General features: G+C 45.3%; 1 protein-coding gene across 3 annotated transcripts in view; it reads right to left on the bottom strand.

Annotated features, from left to right (window-relative positions):
* The window catches only part of LOC138454213 (myocardin-like), a 184,812-nt gene that overhangs the window by 7,022 nt on the left and 155,575 nt on the right, over window positions 1-22,215 (bottom strand). For all 3 annotated transcript variants that reach the window (XM_069607024.1, XM_069607025.1, XM_069607026.1), the window contains exons 11-12: window positions 17,780-17,917; window positions 6,386-6,440 (exon numbers count right to left, since the gene is read on the bottom strand). In XM_069607024.1, coding sequence (XP_069463125.1) covers window positions 6,386-6,440; window positions 17,780-17,917 — 193 coding nt within the window. The remainder of the gene's footprint in view (window positions 1-6,385; window positions 6,441-17,779; window positions 17,918-22,215) is intronic.

The following is a 22,215-nucleotide window of genomic DNA, read 5'->3' as shown; positions in this document are numbered from 1 at the left end:
CAGTATGGTTTTCGGGAAGAGATAGGCACGTCTGAGCAGGCCCTAAACACGCTTTCAGGGCATCAATATTGGGCATTCATGGAGCTTTCGTCTGCATGTGATTCTGTGGATAGGGGACAGTTATGGCGGCCATTTTGCGAAACACGGATATGTCCACTGCACTACTAAATATCCCAAGGAGCGTATTTTCTAAGCTGACTATTAAAGGGAGGCACAGTCCTAATGGTAAATTGTCATCACCTTTCTCCTCGAAGAGAGGAGTACGGCAAGGATCCTTTTTGACCCCCCGCCTTTTTAATTTACAAATGAATGATTTGGAATTAGATCTCACCAGTGTTAGTGATGTGCCAAGGCTTGCTGTCATCTGCACACTAGCAAACTATGCGCATGACGTAGTTCTATTGGCACGTATTTCGAGGCTCTTCAGAATTCTCGTTAATTCATTTTTGGAGGTCATGGGTAACGCAGACTATCAGTGAACATTACTAATTCAAAACTGAAAGCGGTGTGGAGAAGGAAATTGTTGTGCCAGGTTATTTGATGTAAGAAGCAAAAGATGGAGTGGGTATACTAGAATGACTACCTGTGAAATACTTTTTCAAGATCACTAGTGGGGGGAACTATATTGAAAGGGCATCCACCCGTATGAAGCAACTGAATGCTGCTACCTTTCGCTTTTAAAATAACATTGGGTATTCTTCTCTGGATCTACGAGTTTACACAACAAAAACTGTGGAAACCGTGGCACATAGGTCTGGCCTTTGGGGCTACTCCAAGACTGATTCATTGGAATTGTGTGAATATAATTTCCTACGGAAAGTTCTAGGAGTACCACAGAGGGCCCAACCTTCTCAGTTCAATTACAATTGGGAGCCATGTTCCTAACAGATTATCTGTGACTAAAACCACTTCTGCGATGACTCTCAGTGTGAACTAATTCCCAGTCTTTTTTAACACATAATGGGCCCGATTCATGGAAAAGTGTGCAGAGATACCGCAAAGGCTGCACGCCGAGAACACTTCTACACAAGCCTGTGCGCAGAAGTCATTCTGCATGCTCCACGTATCCATGGAATTGTTCAGGACAAATTGACGTAGATGCAATTCATGGCCGGAATTCACCTGACACGCCCCACGCAAAGCAAAAAGAGCCAGATACAGCTGGCGCTGAGTGCTTCTCAGGTGCGAACACATGCACCCTTGAAACAGTGCATGGGGTCCCACATAACCAGGTCTGCACATCGGGGACACTGCATGGTGTCCCCCGTAATTATTACCTAGACCCCGACAACATGCCTACAAATTTCCACAACTCTGTTAAACTCCACAAAATCTGCATGCGAACCCCCGTAAACCATTCACGCACCCTGCTACACTGCATATGCGCACCCCTAAGTTAGTTCTGAACCCCGTCTGTGTGCACGTACCCCTAAATACAACATGCAATCTCACTGTGCAGAGGTGATTCCTATGTGCAAGTATCTGTACGCCTGCCTTAGGGTGGCGGATAGCTTGAGGGCTTAGCGTGGGCCTTTCCCTGAGGAGCACTTGTGCGGTTAGATCCATGAATACGCTTTGTTCTGTGCTTTTGTGGACATGCGTTGGACTGCCTGCGGCCCATGCCTCATAGCGCCCACATTTTCCCATGTTCTGTCCCATTTTGCATGTTCCGCCCCCTACTCTGCTGTTTGCGGAGGCCACGCCCACATTTTGCGAGGTGTCTCGCACAGGGAGATTGACTGCATGCAATGACGAGCCGAGCCTGAGTGTAGTCCCACGCAAAGTACGAAAAGGTCCAGCACAGTCAATTCCATTAATCGACAAATGGGATTTTGTGTGCAGTTTTGCACAGAAAGTCCCTATTTACCGCACAGATACCACCATGAATCGGGCACACTATCTCAGATGACTTGTGCAAAAGTGATAGAAAGAATGGAGATGTTTCGTTATTTTGTCAATATCCGCAAAATGTTATAATCTGAGTTTTTTTGATATTGAATGTTATCGAGTTGACAGAATTCTCTAAGAGCTTGATGATGCTTCTGGATTCATGCAGCTTTGTGAAAGATACTTAAGTTATTAAAAAGGACTTGTTATGTTGTTTTATCTGTTTTATCTGGGAATTGTGAAAGGTTTGATTGAAACCCATCTACTTTAATAATGCAAAAACTCCTTTATTTATTTCGTGTTTCTTGCTTGACTACCAGTTGTGGCCTCTCGCAAGAAAACTAGTCCACATAGAGCTTTAACCAGGTAGTTCTACTGATGTTTTCTGAAAACTAGGTGATTGGAGGTGGACGAAAGTGGGAGGGTACCCACCTTAATTGCTATCTGCAGAGAAGACATCCTGCCTCCCCGGCACACTATAGGTTAGTGGAATGACCACCAGATTGCACACAAATGGTTGAAGACAATGATATGGGTCAAAATAACCCTCTTTCCCCACTGCACCATTACTGTGCACACTGTCTACTGCCCTCCAGGCCCAACAGGAGACTTAGAAGCCTCTCTCATCCATCTCCTCTCTGACAACCTCAAAAAACTGTCTAAAGCCATTCTCCTCGGGGATGTCAACCTAGGGCTCTGGGATAGTAAGGACGTAGCAGCCAAATCCCTTGACTCTGCCCTCAATGTTCTAGGCTACAAGAACACCATCCTTAGCCCAACTCACACTCAGGGCAGAACGCTCGACTGGATAGCACAGCACAACTGCCCACTCATAATCACATGTAACAATCCCACCCCATGGGCTGACCACCACATCATCACCTTTAGCATCCTCACCACTAGCTCCCCTGCTGCTCCTCACCTCAACTGCTCCCACGCTGCCTCGCCAGAAGCTCCCGCCAGCTCACTAAGGAAAGGCTACTGCCCTTCCTCCAAGGCCCAGCTTTCAGACCACCTTTTTCATCAGACCCAGAAACACTCGCAACAACCTATGATATTGCCATCAAAGCAGCTACCAACTCCATTGCCCCTCTCAAAGCTCGCAAATCCAAACCCACTACCCATTCCAACTCTTGGTTCACCCCTGACCTCCTCACACTCCGCAACGAGAAAAAAGCCACACTCACACAGTGGCAAATGTCCCACTCTGAAAAAGACAAGATGATCTTTAAAGCCCTATCCACCAAATACAAAAAAGCAATCACCCAAGCAAAGGCCAAATCCTTTGAATCCAGAATCTCGGAAGCCCAATCTAGCACAAAAGAAATCTTTGCCATTTTCAGAGAGCTCGAGACACCCACTCCCGCCCCCCAGAATTTCAGTAAAGACAAAGACTGGTGTGACGAAATACAAACGGCCATGCAAACCAAATTAAGCCTCCTCAAAAGCAAAATACTAGCCACTAACCAAGCCCTAACCAATATGCATATCCCTATCCCACCATCTCATCCCCCCTACCCTTCTCCTTCAAACCCATTCAAGAAAAAGACATCATCAACATTATGAGGAACATCAAACCCTCTAACTGCAAAGGTGATGCATGCCCAGCCTCCATTAACAAAGACTACACGGAAGCGCTAGCTCCCTTCCTAACAGCCTTTGTGAATGCCTCCTTTAGCACAGGGAAAGTCCCCGCCTCCCTCAAGGAAGCTTGGGTCTGCCCTCTTTTGAAAAAGCCAACTCTCGATCCCACCTCCCCCAACAACTACAGACCCATCACCACTGTCCCATTCCTCCTCAAAATATTGGACAAAGCAGCGTACTTGCAGGTCCAGCACTTCATTGAAGAGAACAAACTCCTTGGACTCTGCCAATCCGGCTTCCGCCCCAGACACGGGACCGAAACCGCCCTACTTGACCTGAAAAACCAGATGGACGATGCTAGAGACATGGGTAAACCAGCACTTCTCCTACTCCTTGACCTATCCGCGGCCTTCGACCTCGTGGATCATGGCATCCTATGCCACCACCTTTCCTCCACTGCCAAATTCTCCCCAGAGGCCACAGCATGGATCACCTCCTTCTTACAAGACAGAACCATGCAAGTATTCTCTGACCTAGCCGCCGCATCACCAACCATTATACTTTGTGGTGTACCCCAAGGCTCCTGTCTCTCCACCACCCTATACCACATCTTCACACAACCCCTCTACTTCATCCTCGACGCTATGGGCATCTCATACACTAACTACGCCGACGACACTCAGATCCTCCTCACTCTCACAGGTAACTATGACACTGACTACCTGACCCTCAACAACCTCTACAACACCATCCAAGCCTGGATAGCAGACAACAGACTATGCCTCAACTCTGACAAGACGGAACTCCTCCTGGTAGGTTCCCCCGACACGCTAAAAAATCTAGATGCCCAATTCAGCCACTTCACCATTGACTCCATTAAAATTCTGGTCTCCGATTCTATCAAAACTCTGGGAGTCTACCTGGATTCCAGCCTATCCATGGATAGACAAGTCAACGCAATAGCATCCGCAGCTGCATATCATGCCAAACTTATCAACGCAGTCAGACCCTTTCTCTCCAAAGAGAACTGCACCAACATAGCCAGAGCCATCACTGGCTCAAGGCTAGACTACTGAAAAGTACTCTTTCTGGGAACCTCCAACAAAAACTTAGAGAGACTACAAGTAATACAGAACAATGCTCTCCGGGCAGCCCAAGGCATTGCTAAAAGAGAACACATCTCTGAAGCTAGAAAACTAGCCCACTGGATCCCTATAAAGGAAAGGATCGTATTCAAAGCCCTAACACTGACCCACAAGTGCATTCACTTCACTGCTCCAGCATACCTCTCTCAAAAGATCCACCCCGTCTCCACTACCAGGCCAACCACATCACTGTACACCAACATGCTCTCTGTGCCACTAGTAAAAAGAGTAAAAGCGGGCGGATCCAGCTTCTCCTATCTCGCGCCCTCTCACTGGAATGCCCTACCTCCCACTATCCGTGGTGAGGACTCCCTCACCACCTTCCGCAAAACTCTGAAAACTACCCTCTTCACATAAGGCCCGATACATCAGCACGAATACTTATCATATATGTTGTAATATACGTCCCAATGCAATATCTGTAACAACAGTATGATGTCTTGTAGTATTCATAATGTGTTATCAATCGCTTTCATGCCTGTACCATTTAACTAAGTTATTGCAAGTAACAGCGCCTCAATGCCCCTGGGCTGCTTGCGCGCTATATAAATATAAATAAATAAATAAATTGTACTTTAAAGTGGATGTGTGAAAAGTGGATCCCACCAAATGAATGGCTTGCATACAATCCAGAGTCTTCAAACACAGTCTCCTTATGTCCTGGGTGCCAGTATAAGGCAGGCTTTCAAAACTGAGGGATTTACGCCCATCTGCCCGTAAAAGAGAGCAAGTGGGCAGCAGCTTTCTGAACCTCTGAGAGGTGTATGTTTGCAAGGGTGTGCAATTAGAAATCAAGAGAAAGCATTGGTGAAGCCAATGCGCAGAGATGGATATTGATAAATGTATGGGGCAGGGGAGATCCCTGGGGAACTCCACAATCTATGATCGTTGGCGGTTACAAGAAAGAGGGCAATGACACCTCTTAATTCTTGTTGCACAGGAAATGAGTGCTGAAGGCAATGCAACTGGCCTGCTGTGGGTGATGTGAGTTTCCCAACACCATCGCAATCACTAGTCATCGAAATAAGGCATGTATAGGAATGTATGAAAGGAGAGTGTAGTGTGGTCTAAGAGTCCAGAAAATGACTCAGGCAGAGGACACATCTATCTCTTTTCATTCATGCGTCAATTATTTGACTCAAAGTTATGATCCTGGCAAAGTTGAACTTCCTATAAGATATGTCAAAGTGCGTTCATACCAACTTTTTTGCCTTAGATTGCAAAACTTTATAGAGTTAAGCAAAAAACTACAAATGCATCAGAGAAAACTCAGATGCTGCTGTTGGGTTTTTGTTTTTACTATTACACACATGTTTAAAGGGTCTTCTCTTAATACAGGGAAGAATCATGAAACCATTGTTAAGACAACACTTTGGGCCTCATCACGAGTTGGGCGGCAGCCCTTAAATGCAGTGGCAACGATGTTTAAAGGTCTGGAGTATTTAGCTCCAACTCAAAGCTGGGGGTAAACACGCCAGATAAATGACAATTTTCGGTGCAATTACAGCCAGCGGTATTACCACGTGGTAGTTGCGCTGAAAATTCCCCAATGGGGAATGGGGAGTAACAGTTAGCGCCCAACCCGTGATCCAGTGGTAATACTGCCAGACAGGTGGGCGCTAACGCAAATAAAGTGATGAGGCCTTAAAATCAGAGCCGCCACAGAATCCACTTCCTGGGATTTACATTCAAAGATGGCTCTGAGCGTGCACATTACATTCATGTGTTTCTCCACTTCTCACTTCAAGGTGGGTGAAAAATGTCCTCACCTGTGCAATCAAGGGGATCGTCCAGGATGTCCTCAATGGATTCACTGACCGCCATCTAAGGAGAAAAAACAATGACGTTGTAAACGCTGAGAAACATGCTAGGGAACAGATACTTTTTCCAATGCAACGAACAATGCCACACAACAACTGCTTGTAAATAGTTACATTTTGTGTACATTTTCCACATTTTTTAAATGTATTTTCTATCCCTTCAGTTCTTTCCCATCCTTATCATCACTTGCCACGTTGCTGGCAGTTGCCGGTGGGTTAACACCACCTTGAAACTCACTGACAGTGGCATTCCCTGACAAACCCGATGCAAGGTCCTAAGGGGCTGGGGTTTCGATGGTGTTAAGAGGGATGGGGAAGTGGGACAACATAGGGCAACACACAATAAAAAACGATAAAAGGGAATTGTGCCTTCTGCATTTTTTGGCAACATTCATTTGCTGCCACCAGCTTCTTCCTCACATGTTACTTTTCAGCCTGAAACTTAACTGTGGTTAGTCTATTTTTCAGGGTGTAGGGGTGCAGGAAACTGGGCTTTTCTAAACAGTTTTCAAGCATGTATCTTGGTAGTCCCAAATATAATTGTCCATCCAATTTTAGATATTGGCATAATTGTTAAAAGTGCCATACCTCACTAAAGTACCTGTAAGCTTTTTTTGGCTTAACACTGCCCAGTGCGGGCGAAGACGCTGCCCAATAAAATCTCTGCCTTCGGGGCTGGCATCATGCATTGCTTCTGCTAAATATCCACCTATGTTCCTAGGACGTGAGGAGCATTTGGACTGTGGGGCTCCTTTTATCAGTCCTGTACTCCCTGTGGTCATCATGTCAAGTGAATTAATCTACTAAGAACTGAAATAGAGCCCGACCCCTTAATTCCGCCTTTGCACTATTCCAAGTATCAATCCCTAACTCCTTTATCTAATGCACAGTTGAAGACTGTGGTCAAGCCCAGTTTTTTCTTTTTTTTAATTGACATATGGTTTATTTCAAACTTCAGTCTCACAACCAACAGTTATCGTCAATAAAAGCAGCAGAACCGCGGGATCTTTGCTCAGTGTTTCTTGTCAAGGTCTGTTAAGTTCATTACATCATCTTGATTCGCCTTTCGCTGTTCCGATCAGTAAAACACTTCATTTAAAAATGTAATTAATGCAGTGAAAAATGTTCTCCCAGCATCAAGGCTGTCCACCATTCCTCCAAAGAGTAAGTCTTTATCAATTCTATAAATTGGCCTATATGTCGAGACCTCAGGTCCTTTAGGCCTGGGCAGAGGAGAGTAACATGTTTCAATGATTCCGCCAGTCCTTCGTCCCCAGCAGAATCTGCAGTTTGCTTCACTCTCCACTTGATTATAGACCCTCAGAATCTGTTTGGTTGGGTATAGGTTGTACCTAAATCTCAAGAAGCCTTAACGGAGTTTAAGGCATGGGAATGTTACCAAGCATTTTAGAAGGTGGTTGTATCTCTTTGCCTCCTGGTGCAAGCCTTCAAAAAGCCAATGGCTATACTCCAGCGTTGACATCCAGTCCGCTTGCCAGAGCTTTTTTTGTTGCATTTCCTGGATTTGATATCAGGGTCTCTAGGTTCATTTCTATCTGCTCCAGAATGGAGAGGCACTTCGAACTCCAAAAACTCATTAGACTCCCGTTGTTCTTTATAAGTTCTTCTTTTAAAATGTTGTACGGCATTGCAGCTTCTGGCATGGTACATTTCCTGATGCAACTTAGAGTTTTCCACGTGACTCTTGCCAATAGCGACACTAGACCCAGCTCAAATCTTATTATTGACATTGGTATTCCACGTGGAACTCGAAGAATTGTTCTCCAAAAGATTCCCTGATAGGATGGCCACACCTTCACTGAAGTACATATGAAGGCCTACGCTCCATACGTTAAGACTGGGACAACCTTTAAATTGTAGAAAGCTAGCACTGGCTTGGTTGAACATTTCCCATACTTCCGTTGTATCACTCGTGCCTGTGCGGTAAGGTTTTTTAGCCTTGTTTTTTAAATCCAGCACAGTGGTGCGTCGCAAGTGCTAGAGTTTATGCCCACACCTAGGTAGGTGGTATGTGAAATTGCCTCTAAAACCTCTAATTTAAATGCCACCTAATGGGTTTTTTGAGCTCATATCAGCACCCAGCACCAAGATGTTTGACTTTGCAGAATTGACTTCCAGCCCGTTCGTTGCCATGTAGCCTTGTAGGGCCTCCAGTCTGCGCTGCAGGCCCATCAGTGTTTGGTCGATCAGTGCCAGGTCGTCCGCATAGAGCATCCATCCCAGGTCCTGATCTCCTATCTTCATGGGAAATTATCTTGATAGTTTCAATGAGTCAGCGAGGTCACTCAAGAATAAGTTGAAGAGGGTTGGGGTCAGGGGGCAGCCCTGCTTCAATACCTTATGTGTGTATATTTCCTCTGTGAGTTCCCCCTGTTCGTTCAGTCTGATGCAGACTTTAGTTGAGGCATACAGTGCATCCAATGGCGCCAGGATGTCTGACGGACAACCCCAGGCTTTCATCTTAGCCCATAGCAACCCCCTTTTGACACTTCAAATGCCTTCCTCAGGTCAATGAAGGCGAGATACACTTTACTTCGTTTGTTAAGGACCCTCTATTTCAATAGATTCAACATGAAAAGGCTTAGATTGGTTGCCACCCCTCTTACAAACCCAGTTTGGAGGGGTTGGTTCTATTTGCTGAAGCTATCCATCTCATTAAATGGGTTAGAATTAAGGAAGCATATAATTTGCCCAGGATGTCCAGAAGAGCCATCGGGTGGGAATTCAAGGATCAGCCCTGTCGCCCCTCTTGTATATTGGGACGATTACCGCCATCCTCCACGTGTCTGGTATCACACATGACGCATTTATCCAACCGAATAGGGTCTTGATGAAAGATAGCCATACTTTAGGGGAGCGTTTGATTGTTTCAGAAATCAGGCCATTAGGGCCGGGTCCTCCCCCTGAGTTTGCCATTTTCACCAGGTGTTCAGTGTCCTCGCGGTCAAAAGGGATGGTCCAAGGGCCTCCCTTCGTTGCACAAAGCAATATATCATGCTGTTTGTCCTTGCCGAATAGGTTTCCAAATTCTACCTAATCCTGTTCCAGTACTCCATTGGTCAGAAGTGCTTCCTGGGATAATGTGCCGAGGCCAATCAGGCTCCAGGTCTGCCTGGAATCTCGCTTTGCCATTGCAGTCAGCACGGCGTCAGAATCGCTCTGCAAGAGTTGGGCCTTGTAAGCGATAAACCCGTTTTTGTACTACTGCCTTCTTTTTCTAGCAAATAAGGAACTTGTCTCGTGTTTTTTTTGGCTGATCTGTGTCTCGGAGAGAAGTCATATTTCCTTTTACTTGTCTCCCTTGTGCCGAATTCCATCAGCAATACAGCACAATCAATGTCCAGAGTGGTGCATTTTATCCTTTCATTGAAGCCATTGACAAAATGCATCGCATCCACCTGGCACATGTGCAGGCTGTCCTGCCTTGTGCGCATTCCCAGACATCATTCTTGCACTTTGCACACAGATCGCATGTCATTTTGACTAGTGCATGGTTGCTGTTTGAGTTCTTCAGCATTTTCAGTGACTTCACCTGATTTATTAACCCGTTCAAGACAAAAAAGTAATCAAGCACCCTTTCTACCAGGCCATTCGAACAGGTAGGTGCACTAGGAATGTCCCCCTCCATTTGTTTATTTAGCATTAGCATTTGTAGGACCCTCAACCGCATAGCGACCATCCATTTGTTGGCTCTAAGCCTGGCCTTGGTCATGAGGCCAGACCCGAGGCTGGTGCCATCTTCTTGGAGGTTGCAGCAGGAGAGATTCAAATCCCTACATAGCATAATGAGGATGTAATCGTGATAGGCATATGCTTCATCAATTATTGCCAACACTGAGTCTGTGAATGAATCGGTGGAAATCTCTGCTGGCTTCCAGGAGACATTTAAGATGAGAAGCATCAGCTTGCTGTTAGCTTGAGTAGCCTCCCTATGGAGTAGTAGTGACTGAACAAATGGGTTAGGGCCTTCGTTTGTCATCAAAGTCCACCACCTCCCTTGTTTTACCAGGGTCAACAGCCGTGACGCCGGTCTTCCTCTCAAACCCTTATACGCCGGGTTCAAAAAGCATGTGAAGCCATCTGCTGTCAGGGCCGATAGTAGCCATGTCTCCTGGAAGCAGAGAATGTCAACAATTTTGCTACCAAGCAGGTCTTTCCCAAACAGATGTTTGTCGCCTCTCATGTTCCAAGAGCCAAACATCCATTGCCCTCCTTCCTTTTGGACTAGCTGTTAATTGCTCTTAGATTGAATCATAGAACCTGGCGCCGATGAAAGGGCCAAGAGAGGATTTCAGCTGCTATTAGTCGTGTGGCATAGGTCTTCAATGTGCCCGCTCATGGTGCCCTTATTGCAGTCAACTGTCACTTTTATTTTGCTATTTTGCTTGCAGATTCTCTTCTTCTCTGCTGCACCTCTCAATGTTGGGTCGTAGACTGGTTTCGCACATTTGTTCTCTATAGCGAGATCATTTTGGTTGTCCTCAGCATTCCAAGTGACCCATTCCATTTGTGAACAATTGGAGAGGTCCATTATTTCAAAGACGAGTGAGAGGTATAAGTTGGCCGCTTCAAACAATACAGGCTTAATTGTGATCAAAGACAGATGCATGATCACCTTGTCTAGTTTTCTTTCTTTTGGAAATTCAATGATTTTAATACCATTCATGTTGATGAGTCTTAACGATTGAATGTGATGGACCAGCTTCAGTACATTTGCTCGATTCAGGATAAAGCTGTCCCCTAATGATAAGATCCGCTCCAGTGTCAGCTGTGGGCCATGGAGAGTCTTGTTTGCCTCCCTTGATATTCATATCTGTCATGTGTTGGACCATTCTGACCTTGCTCCTGACTTTATGGCTTTACCATCAAGAGGAGCGATATTCTTTTTAGTGGGGGTCGCATATGTTGTCCTTGATCGCTGGGTCTGGGCATACATTTTAGTCCTCAAATTTATGCCCAGACCCAGCGAGAATTTTTTTGAAATCTCGCTGAAGGGGCTGAGCTGGTGTTTCTTGTTCGAGATAGTCCCTTTTGGTTGTTCAATTGCCCTCAGGAGGGAAAGCACAGGGTGAACGTGAAACATGATCTTCTCCATTTTTTTGGAGGAGATGTTTGGGCTGGATAGATTGCGAAAGAAGCCTTTGGCAGCATTAGATTTCCTCTGTTTCACATTAGAAACATTCTGTTTTTTTAAATTGCAGACTCTTACTCTCCCTGGCGGATTACAGCTGCGTACATTTCTTTTCTCAGCACGCTCATTGTCCATCGCATCGTGGATGTATGATGACGTTGCTGCTTCCTTGTCTACCCTAGATTGTAGTGACTATGGCCCTCATTACAACACCGGCGCTAAACTATGGCGCTATTAGCACCATGGTTGGTGCCGGTGTTGTAACAGGTCCGCCATGGTGAAATGGGGAAATACCGCCCCATTCCAAGGTTGGCGGGGCAGTATTTTCCCATTTCACCATGGCCCTTCCCCATTCCCATTTTTGCCCCATAGGGCTCAATGGGAATGGGGAAGGCGGCAATTACGGTACTGCAAATTGCGGTACCGTAATTGCCTGCAAGGTCCCTTTGCGGGTCCCTACTTTAACGGCTGGTCCAGACCAGCCATTCAGATTGGGTCCCGCAAAGAGACCTCGTAGTAAGGCGCTAAGAGGTTAACGGCGCCGCAGCCTTTTACGGCGCCGTTAACCACTTAGCGCCTGGGTCGTAATGAGGCCCTAATTCCACGTAGATCAGTTTAGAGCAGGGTTGTCCAACTCCAGGCCTCGAGGGCCAAATCCATGTCGAAATTTCAGGATACCCCTTATTAATATTAATTAGATACATTTGCATACAGTGATTCCAAATGTATGCACATTTTGCTCATGAATATTAATGAGGGATATCCTGAAAACCCATCAGGTGTCTGGCCTCGGGGCCTGGAGTTGGACAACCATAGTTTAGAGTGTATCATGGCCAGCAGTGTGGCCTGGTCCTTAAAGGACTCATTCATTTTTTCATACAGTTTTATGTAAGGAATTAATGCAGTTGTTACCAAGGCCATGATGTTGGCTTGGGTGTTTGAGGTCTTGAAGATTGAAGAGTGCGCTGGTCCATTGGCTGATTTGCAAGCAAGGCATCGGTAGATTCGCAATTGTCGTTGGCAGACTAATTGCCGCTCATCTGGACGAGCGACTCTCTGTCTGGTGCTGGTGACAAGTTCACCTCCAAGATTTCGGCATCTGTGATGTCATTAGTGTTGCTCCCTGTTGGGGAAGCCAATTTTACAATGGCCTTGGAACTCCAGTGTTCCTTCGGAGAGAATTCCCTGAGGTGACTTTGCTCAAGGGAGAAGTAGTGTCCACCAGTTGCAAGATTCTTTTGACTTCATGGCCCTGGTCAAGCCCGAGCACTCCAAGCCCACTGAAAGATCGCCTGTCCATGATTTTATATCTTTCAGGCCAGTTCTCAATGCAGTTTGCGGCTCTAATTCTGCTAGAGACCTGCATCGGCGTTGGTAGCTCTGGCAGTGTTTTGCTTCGTGTTTGTCCTTTGTTCTGAGGAGAACATTCTTGGCATTGCATTCTCAAAATTTTCGGTTTGGTTTTCAACGTCATTGTTCTTATAGCTCTGAGGCCGGACCGCGGGCCGCCAGACGTGGGGATCAATTTGTAGGCAGGGAGTAGGCCCTGGTACTGTTGGCTCACCTATTAGAGTTCAAAGGAAAACGGGATAAGCAGCAAAGTATCGGCAGATCACTTACAGATCTCTGCAGGTGTTCAAGTGTTCACAAGCAGCAGGTTCTTCTCCTGGTCTCGCATTGCCCCGCGGGGAACACAGGAAACACTCCTCACACTCTGTGATGCTCCGCACCCAGAGAGTACGTTTTGACAAATAAGCTCTTCTTTCCAGCACTTAGCAGCGAGCACAGACACAGGTCTTTTAGCATTTTGGATGTATGTCACGGTATGATGAGTCATGTATGAATGTTGCACCATGAATGGCAAGGATGTGTGATGATGTTTTAGCCATTTTTAGGCATATTGCTGCTACTGTTTTGCTATGTTGAAGTGCTTACTGATTAATAATTTGTGATTTATTCACCAGTTTCCAATTTTTGTGTCACCTTAAATAAATTTTGATACATTACTATAAATATACTTTGCTCTGGACACATTTTTCTGTTTTTTGATGATATTATAATACTCTGGTCTAGAGGCTAGAGTCTTCCTGCTGCTTTCAGTTTTTCGTACAGGTCTGGGAGAGTCTTTACAAGGCAAACACTCCATGCACTCTGTGACGCTCGTGTCAGGAGAGTACGTTTTGACAAATAAGCTCCTCCTTCCAGCAATTAGCAGCAAGGACAGACACTGGTCAGGGAGAGTCTAAAGACGGGAAACACTCCTCACACTCATACATTTTAGTGATCGTTCCCTAGCTTTGAACAAAAGCTAAGCTCTGAGAGCACACAGCACCCTCCTACCCAAGCAAACCTTTTCATGGAGTCAATACAACAGATGTTCATTGGGTCTGGTGGTTCCCTCTCACACTAATAAATCTGCCTCCAAACTCATTTTACATTTTGTGGGACTCGTGATTGCCTCAGATTCAAATAATCGTGGAAAGACTCAATAGGGTAACGTATCCCTTGTGATCCAGAAAAACAGCTAAAACCTCAAATAGGCGGCAACGATAAACTTTTAAAACTGCCAGTGGCATGCTGGTCTGTGTCTCTTATTGAATCGCTCTCTCTTCCTTGATATCGCAGTCTTTCCCTATCATTATTTTCTCTCACCTGCATTCTTAATTCCTTTGGGCTGAAAGATCCTCTACCACCTCGACTCCGAGAACTGGTTCGTCCTAGTCCACTTCCAACATTTGCAGCCCAAAGCTATCACTGTAGGCTTGACCAATATTGTATTATTTTCCCTTGTTCTTTCAGCTTCTTCACAATATCCTTGATTCTGCCCTCTTCAACTTAAATAATCTGCCCTTTTTACTTGGGACCGTCCCCCTTCCTTTTTTAGTCTCTTAGGACCCGAAATTGCAACTGTGTTATAGAACCCAGGGGCAAAGGTAAGGTTTGCCATAGGGGAAAGAGTGCCCGCATGTAACATCTGTCAATGCCCTTTGGTCTTTGTCGGAGGCAGTAGTTGTGCATCAGCATATGGGCTGGGGACAATGAGGGGAAGTCTGAACCCCAGTACATCCCCTGGCCCTGCCACTACCACTGTCCACTCACTCTCCTATTCGCTTTCTTGATTTCACCATCTTCACCCCCATTTATCTTTTTCGTGCTGCCTCCTTTGATGTAATTGTAACCCCTGGCCCAAACAGTGCCCACCTAGCCTGCAGGTCAAAAAATACATACACACACACTGTATGGATTGTTTGGACTTTGCTTATTTCAGAGTGTGCATGTGCTCACTGTGTTGACTTTTGCCTGGTACTAGGTTGTAGAATATGTAGGAGACACATGTAATGTTGGTGCAAAGGGACAATGGTCAAGTCCCCCCTAACCAGGGAAAGCGCACTGGCGCTTTGGGAGAGGAAAAAGAAGAGAGAAGAAAAAAACAAGAAGTGTGGGAAGGCCGAAGAGAGCGTGCAGGGAAAGATTGGGACGGATCCACTCATCTGTGTGTCACACCGGCACAATGGCATTGGGCAGCGCTGCCCTCTGGAGAGCACACATTGCCCCGCAGGAAGCAATCGAGCTGCGGTCCGTAAGGAGCCGCTTAGGCGGCAGTGTATTGTGTTCGGGCGGGCATGAGCTAGACCAATTAAAACCTCTAAAGGCTCAGAGTTGAGATCACAGGCCCAAACAGTTGCCTGTATCGTTGTTGAGGTGGTGGGACCTGGCCATCTGCAGATGCTGGACTTGTGTAATATTTAGTTATAGATGTGCAAAATGGTCCTCATAAGAGCTTGTTCTAACAGTTTATAAAGTTTATCTCTATGAGGGTGGATGACATTCACTCATGGTCTAGATACTGTGGCCCCCGGAAGCCCGAGGCACAAAGGATTGCGCACAAAAGTGTGGCATGCTGTGCGTCGGGCTTCCGTCGATGCAGTATCTAGACCGTGGGAAGGCGGCTGCCGGAGGCCGGAGCCCACAGCAAGTAAATGGGGGAGGATGGAGCGGAGTGGGTGGAGGAGGGAGCGTACAATTCTGCGGTGGTGAGTTCGGGTATGGATCCTCAAAAAAGAGACTGGAACAGGGCTGGTTACAAAAGTCCTAACCTGTGGAATGTGGCCTTTTGTTCTGGAATCCGCAGGCTCTGCCTTTTCTAGCAGCCTTTAGACATGGATCCATGGCGTTTCTATCTGTTTTGGCATGGTATAAGGGAAAAACAGGTGCATATTGAGGAGAAAATGTTACTCTTGCACTTACGGTGCCCCAGGGCTGGGGGTCCACAGTATCCAAGTCGTAAGTGGCGCCAGTAGTCTCAGCCAGGGGCTGGAGTTAAACTCACGATGGGGAAACGTTTGGCCTTGTTCCTCAGTCTGCTCGACCCCTTTTTGGGCCTGGATGTATGGACTGAACAGAGGCCGTGTATGGTGATGTGATGCCGGCTTTTTGGACATGGCTCGTGGTGGGCGAGAAGGATGCCTTTAGTATCAAACTGAGGATACTACAATGATGGAATTGCCTCTAAATGTGCTTGGGAAGGCAATCGCCAACCTGTGATCATCAAAGGTGTGGTGTCTTGGACCTATTGTACCCCATCGTTGGGGATTATCAACATTCTGTTTGCTGTACAATGTTATTCACTTCTCTATGCGTCTTTCCCCATGAAGAAGCTGCATCAGAAACATTGGGGGCTACAGCCAGAGTACAGACTGGAGCTCCCAGGAGGGTAAAATGCTATTTTGATTTCACATGCTTTTATCAGCTGAACTCAGGACAGTAGCCCAACTCCGGATATTTATGTGTGCAGTCTGTCTAACATCCATTTTTCTCCACAGTTGGTCTGAGTATTGGGATGGTAGTGCTGAAGACCCTGCAGGGATTGGTGGTATTGGATCTGCCTGTGGTTCAGGCCAAAAATACCTGGGCTACATCATGATCACTGGTCTGCTTACCACGAGCCCATGATTAAAACTCTTTTATGTATAATATGATAGGTTATTTATAACGCACTTAATACCCAGAGGTTTCTAACGCGGACCCGGGTCTCGAACCTGTGTTGTTTCGTGTCAGGTTCCTTCCAAGGCGAGCACGTTGCTGCTGAGCTATCCTCCCGAGACAAAGTTACCCTCTTCTCTTTCACTCTGTGCAGCTCATTGTCTCTTCTATCTATCTATCTATCTATCTATCTATCTATCTATCTATCTATCTATCTATCTATCTATCTATCTATCTCTCTCTCTCTCTATCTATCTCTCTATCTATCTCTCTATCTATCTATCTATCTATCTATCTATCTACCTCTCTATCTATCTATATATCTACCTCCCTATCTATTTATCTACCTCCCTATCTATCTATCTATCTATCTATCTATCTATCTATCTATCTATCTGTCTGTCTGTCTGTCTGTCTGTCTGTCTGTCTGTCTGTCTGTCTGTCTATCTATCTATCTATCTATCTATCTATCTATCTATCTCTCTATCTATCTACCTCCCTATCTATCTATCTATCTATCTATCTATCTGTCTGTCTGTCTGTCTGTCTATCTATCTATCTATCTAGCTATCTAGTATTTACATACCACAGCTTTCACCAAAGGCATCATGGCGCTTAAAAGATACCGACAGACAGGTTACAAAATGACATAAACAGATAGGATTTGAGATGGGCTTTCAATTTATTAAAAACAGAAATACCTTGAAGGGCCATAGGAAGTTAGTTCCACAGTTTGGGGCCCTCCACCGAGAAGGCACGGCCGCCACAACATTCCTGATTAAAGATCTAGATAATGCATGCGTGTAGCCTTCTCAGTGCCTTCCCATCTAGTCTATGTCCATGCACTTTGTGCTCTGTTGCTATATCCTCAGTCACCCGCTATTGCCACCCTTACTTTTTTCGTGCTCCTCTTTTCTGATCCATCAGATTGAGTCTCTAGAATACCCGGCATGCGCCGCAAGTTCTCTAGAAACACTGCACCTTAGTGCTCAACTCTTATGCGCTTCCTTCCTTTATCCAGCATCTCCCCGCTGGCTCAATACCCTCCGGACTCTGGAGCCTACAGCCCATTCGGTCTCTCCTTCAAATGCAGGGGTGTTCTAACCCACACACCTTCCTGTAGTTCAAGGTAAGCAGATGTTGGCTTCCACTGCGACCATCGCTGGCTACCCTGTCCGCCCCAGTGCCCTGTGCAGGTCCCTTCTTACCTCTGCCTTCTGGATGGCTTCCTGGAGCTCCTCCTCCAGGGTCAGGGTCCCCGGCACCGGGCTTTGTGGGCTTGCTGTGATCTGCATGGGAAGTTCAAAATTCTGCTCTATGACATCACAGCGTGGCGAACAGAAGAGCTGTGAATTGGAAATAGAAAAAGGTAGAGAGTGTGTCAGTCGCCCATCTTCTAGAGTCATTCATAGAGGACCCTGGGCCCTTAAAGCTCTTTCCACAACTGAGACCTATTGGCTATTTGGCGGTGATGTAAGCACCTATTGGCATGAGAGGTAAAGATAGAAGAGCTTTGGAATGTGAGGAGGGAGGCACAGCCTGTAGGTGCTGGTTGGAATTGTTCCCACTCGTTTACTGCCCATGTCCCTTCTAGTACATATGGCTATTCCTATAAATGCTGCCCCTCCCCGCCCAAAGAAAAGCCTCCAGGAGCCTCCTTGTTGTTTTTAAGGGATGCCATTAGTACTTCTAAGAAAGTCTTCTGAAAGGTAATGGCTTAGATGCAGTTGTAAATCTACTGCTGATGTAAAAAACAAAGTCTTAAAAAATGTGTCTTTTGCCTTTTCATTTATAAGCAATGTGTCTGTCCTTGCATCTGTTCCTTCTAAGAAATTCTGGGTAAAACAATGATTGGCAAAGTCAACAGTTATGACTCTTATGTTTGCGTTAGGTAAGCATTCGCCAGGCGTTGCCAGAATATGACCAGGTAACGACAGCCTTTGCCTGCTGTTGCCATCCTATAGCCAGGTAGTGCCATTAAGGCAGTGACTGGAAAATGCCTATCCCATACCGACACACATGATAACTGTTGGCTTTCCCAATGTTTCTTTTAAAACAGTAGCTCGGCCAGTGTGGCTCTTAAATGAAATTGGGGGTCCTTTTTCTTCTAAAGCGGATCCGTCAAAGTGCTTACCGTCACTTTTACCGATTCCCCTCATGTTCCTACATATTTGTCAGGAGTAGAATGGGAGCAGGGTGGATATTCCATGTCTGCCTCCTTTTCTGGGTGCCGTGTGGCTGCCTTGCCGTCGGCAAGTATTGCCGTGCTTGTGCTGATGCTGTAGTTTCTTACGGAATCCACCTGAAATTACCACCTGGTAAAAGGCAGGCAGATTCCACAGGAATCTATTACAAATGCGTCCTTTAACTGTTAATTGAGTTATGCACTTATACTTTTCCACCAACATAGTGGAAAATGTAAGTGTAAAGGCGATTTTGCCTGCGATGCCCTCTTACCTTTTACACTACGGAGTGGAAAAGCTGAAAATTGCACAGAGAGACCCTTTAGCACTTAAGCGCAAACTGACATGGTGCCCCTGCATGCCATTAACCTGTTCATTGAAAATGACCCCAACACCTGCTCCCTGGCTCTGGTCAGACCTATGCATTTAGGGCCCGATTTACAGAAGTGTGTTATTCTTATTTATTTATTTATTTATTTATTTATTTGGGTTAATATAAACCTTTACAAAATGAATATTTAAAAACACAATTAAAACAGTATTAAACATTATATCATACATAAACAAATGGATCAAGACACGTATGGTAATACAAAAGTACCTACAGGTCAATATACATAAGACAAATACAGTTCCTCAGTGCAATTCATATACAATTCATATATCTATTGACAAATTATCTCTTACAAAATCATCAAATATGGATACCAGAAACTTTGCATCACACATCAAAAATGAATTAGATACCACGGATAAAAATCTCACTACTGACAAATTTAGTGCGACTGATTTACTATGGAGAATATCCCACCATAAATGATCTAAACAGACCCGCTTTTTGAAATAGTTAATTCACTGGCCCTCATTACGACCTTGGCGGAGGACCATGGTGCAATTAGCACCATGGTCCATGGCGCTAAGGGTGCAATTCCGCCATGGTGGTTGGCGGACTTACCGCCCCATTCTGTCCTTGGCGGGGCGGTAAGTCCCCAATCCCCATTTTGCCCTTCCCCATTCCCATTCTTGCCCCATAGGGCATAATGGGAGTGGGGAAGGCGTTAATTACGCCACCGTAAATTACGGTGGCGTAATTAACATCAAGGTCCCTTAGCGCCATGGATTTTAACGCCTGCAAAAAGCAGGCGTTAAACTCACCATGGCGCTAAGGGACCTCGTACTCAGGCGGTAAGGGTCGGCGATGTTTACGCTGGCGTAAACCCCTTACCGCCTGGGTCGTAATGAGGGCCACTGACATCTAAGGTCTTGGCAATCGATCAACAAATGTAACAGCGTTTCCCTTGAATCTACTACATTGCAGAAATGACAGATCATCACAGCGTCTCTCACACAACCCTCTTATAGGTAAGATTTCTCTTGTCAGCAGAACATTCAGTCGAAAGCGCATAAAGTTTGGACATATTTTCTTGTTGGGGACGTGTTTTAGATAAGGCTTGGCGCAACCCAATAATTTTTGAGAGGAGATAGTGTGTGATTAAAGCTGCAAGCCCATAACTGCATCATTAGTGAGGATCTGATCATTATGTTCATGCCTTTTCACTTTGTCAGGAGAATGCAAGAGGGTTTCCAACGCTACTCCCAACTTCTTCAGCAATAGTAAACATTCTTCCCGCAGCTTAAACACAAAGCCCTCCTGTGACACACCATCCCTAACCCCTTTACTCAAAAACACGGATAGGATTCATTCCGATAATTTCAACAAACTTTGAATTGATTGCAGACCTAATTCATATCTAATTACAGGTAATGGCACACATTTGGGGTATTACCCAAATTGACCTTTTACAATTGACCTTTTGCACAATTGACCTAATTATAGTGGTCCTAATGGACCTTCTGCACAATTGACCTTTATATTATTTTAGTTATTTTATATATGTATTGGGTTGGTTTTGGATTATAAATAATATAAGGGGATTGAGTAGGGGGTTGCGTTTTTTTTTTATTGGGTGGAGGGTTGTGGGGGGTTTCCCGCGCATATATGTCCTAATTGACCTTTTAAATTAGGTAAATTCTCCCGAGGTCAATTGTGAAAGGGTCAATTAGTATACAACCCACATTTGGGTAAGCAATACATGACAGACCGCCAAATCAGGGCTTCGTATTTATACATCGCACTCACTGCCCATGAAGGGAACAATTCTAGACCATAGCACAAATGAGGAATGATCTTAGAATAATAAAACCTTATTGTTGGGGTCATTGGGAATGTGCTGTATTTTTTATCTATTCTTTTTAATCTGTGCAACTTGTTTAGATGCTTTATCCCTCAGATAATTTCAGTAAAAATACTTTTTAGGAGATGAAATAATAGGAAACCCCAGACAGTTAATGCTCGACTTCACGGTCAGTCTTGTATTGTTTAGAAAAACCAATCAGATAAGAGCGTTTGCTCAGTCTGATTACCATAGTCTTTTGGGGATTAAATTTCAAATGGTTATCATCTATATACTGGTTAAAGGTAGTCTTTGAAGCCCAATCGGTGTATGATCTATTAATAGGAAGTCATCTGCATATACACTCCAACAGATTCTATGACCATCGATCTTCGGCGGTGCGAACGAGGCACCATCTAGTGCATCGTCAGCATCAGCCACATATAAATTGAACAAGGCAGGAGCAAATATACAGCCTTGGCGAAGCCCATTATACGTACGAATAGTTTTAGATAGGAGCACCTCCTTGCTCATTCGTATCTGTATTTTCGATCCTTCATGCAGATGCATCAAAATAGAGAGCAATCCCCAAGGTAGTCCGAGCCTATTAAATTTTACCCATAATGTATTCCTATCGACCAAATCGGACGCAAGGAATGGACCCATAGATGCCACATATATTGGAGCAGAGTTATCCTTCCAGGCGGGCTGTTGTAGAACCCAGTGCAGAAGCCAACCGCAGTCAGTACCCATTTGCTTCCTAAAACCTATTTGTTGCGGGGACAGAATATAATTACTAGCACTCCATTCGTCTACATGTTTTAAAACCAAGGCTGCAAAGATTTTTCAATCCGCGTCTCGCAGTGCTATTGGTTGGTAGTTCAATGGAGAGCCCCTGTCCCCCTTCTTATAAATAGGTACAACATGTGATGTTTTCCAGGAACTAGGGGAAGATCTAGATGCAAATATATAGGGCTTTAGACCAAAGATCCACATTGTTTTTAAGGTCGCATTTGTACGTTGATTCGGGCCCGCTGCTCTAGAGGAACTGGACTTACTAATCAGAGCCCCAATGTCCTCTATAGTAAAGTTCAGATCAGAAGTGTTTTATAATGGTGCAATCCCGTAGGAAAACGTCCTGTGAATCATGCCCTTAGTTTATATCCCAAGTTACTCTTTGGTCCCTCTTTGGTCCCTCTTGGCTTGCTGCCAACAGACCTCTGGTGCTGAAGTCTGCATTTTCCGGAGTGTACGGGGAAGTGGCATGCAGAAGGCTCCCGCGCCTGC

This window comes from Ambystoma mexicanum, chromosome 1p (assembly GCF_040938575.1).
Source record: "Ambystoma mexicanum isolate Mex_15411 chromosome 1p, UKY_AmexF1_1, whole genome shotgun sequence".
NCBI lineage: Eukaryota > Metazoa > Chordata > Amphibia > Caudata > Ambystomatidae > Ambystoma > Ambystoma mexicanum.
This window is presented reverse-complemented; position numbering and strand designations above follow the sequence as displayed.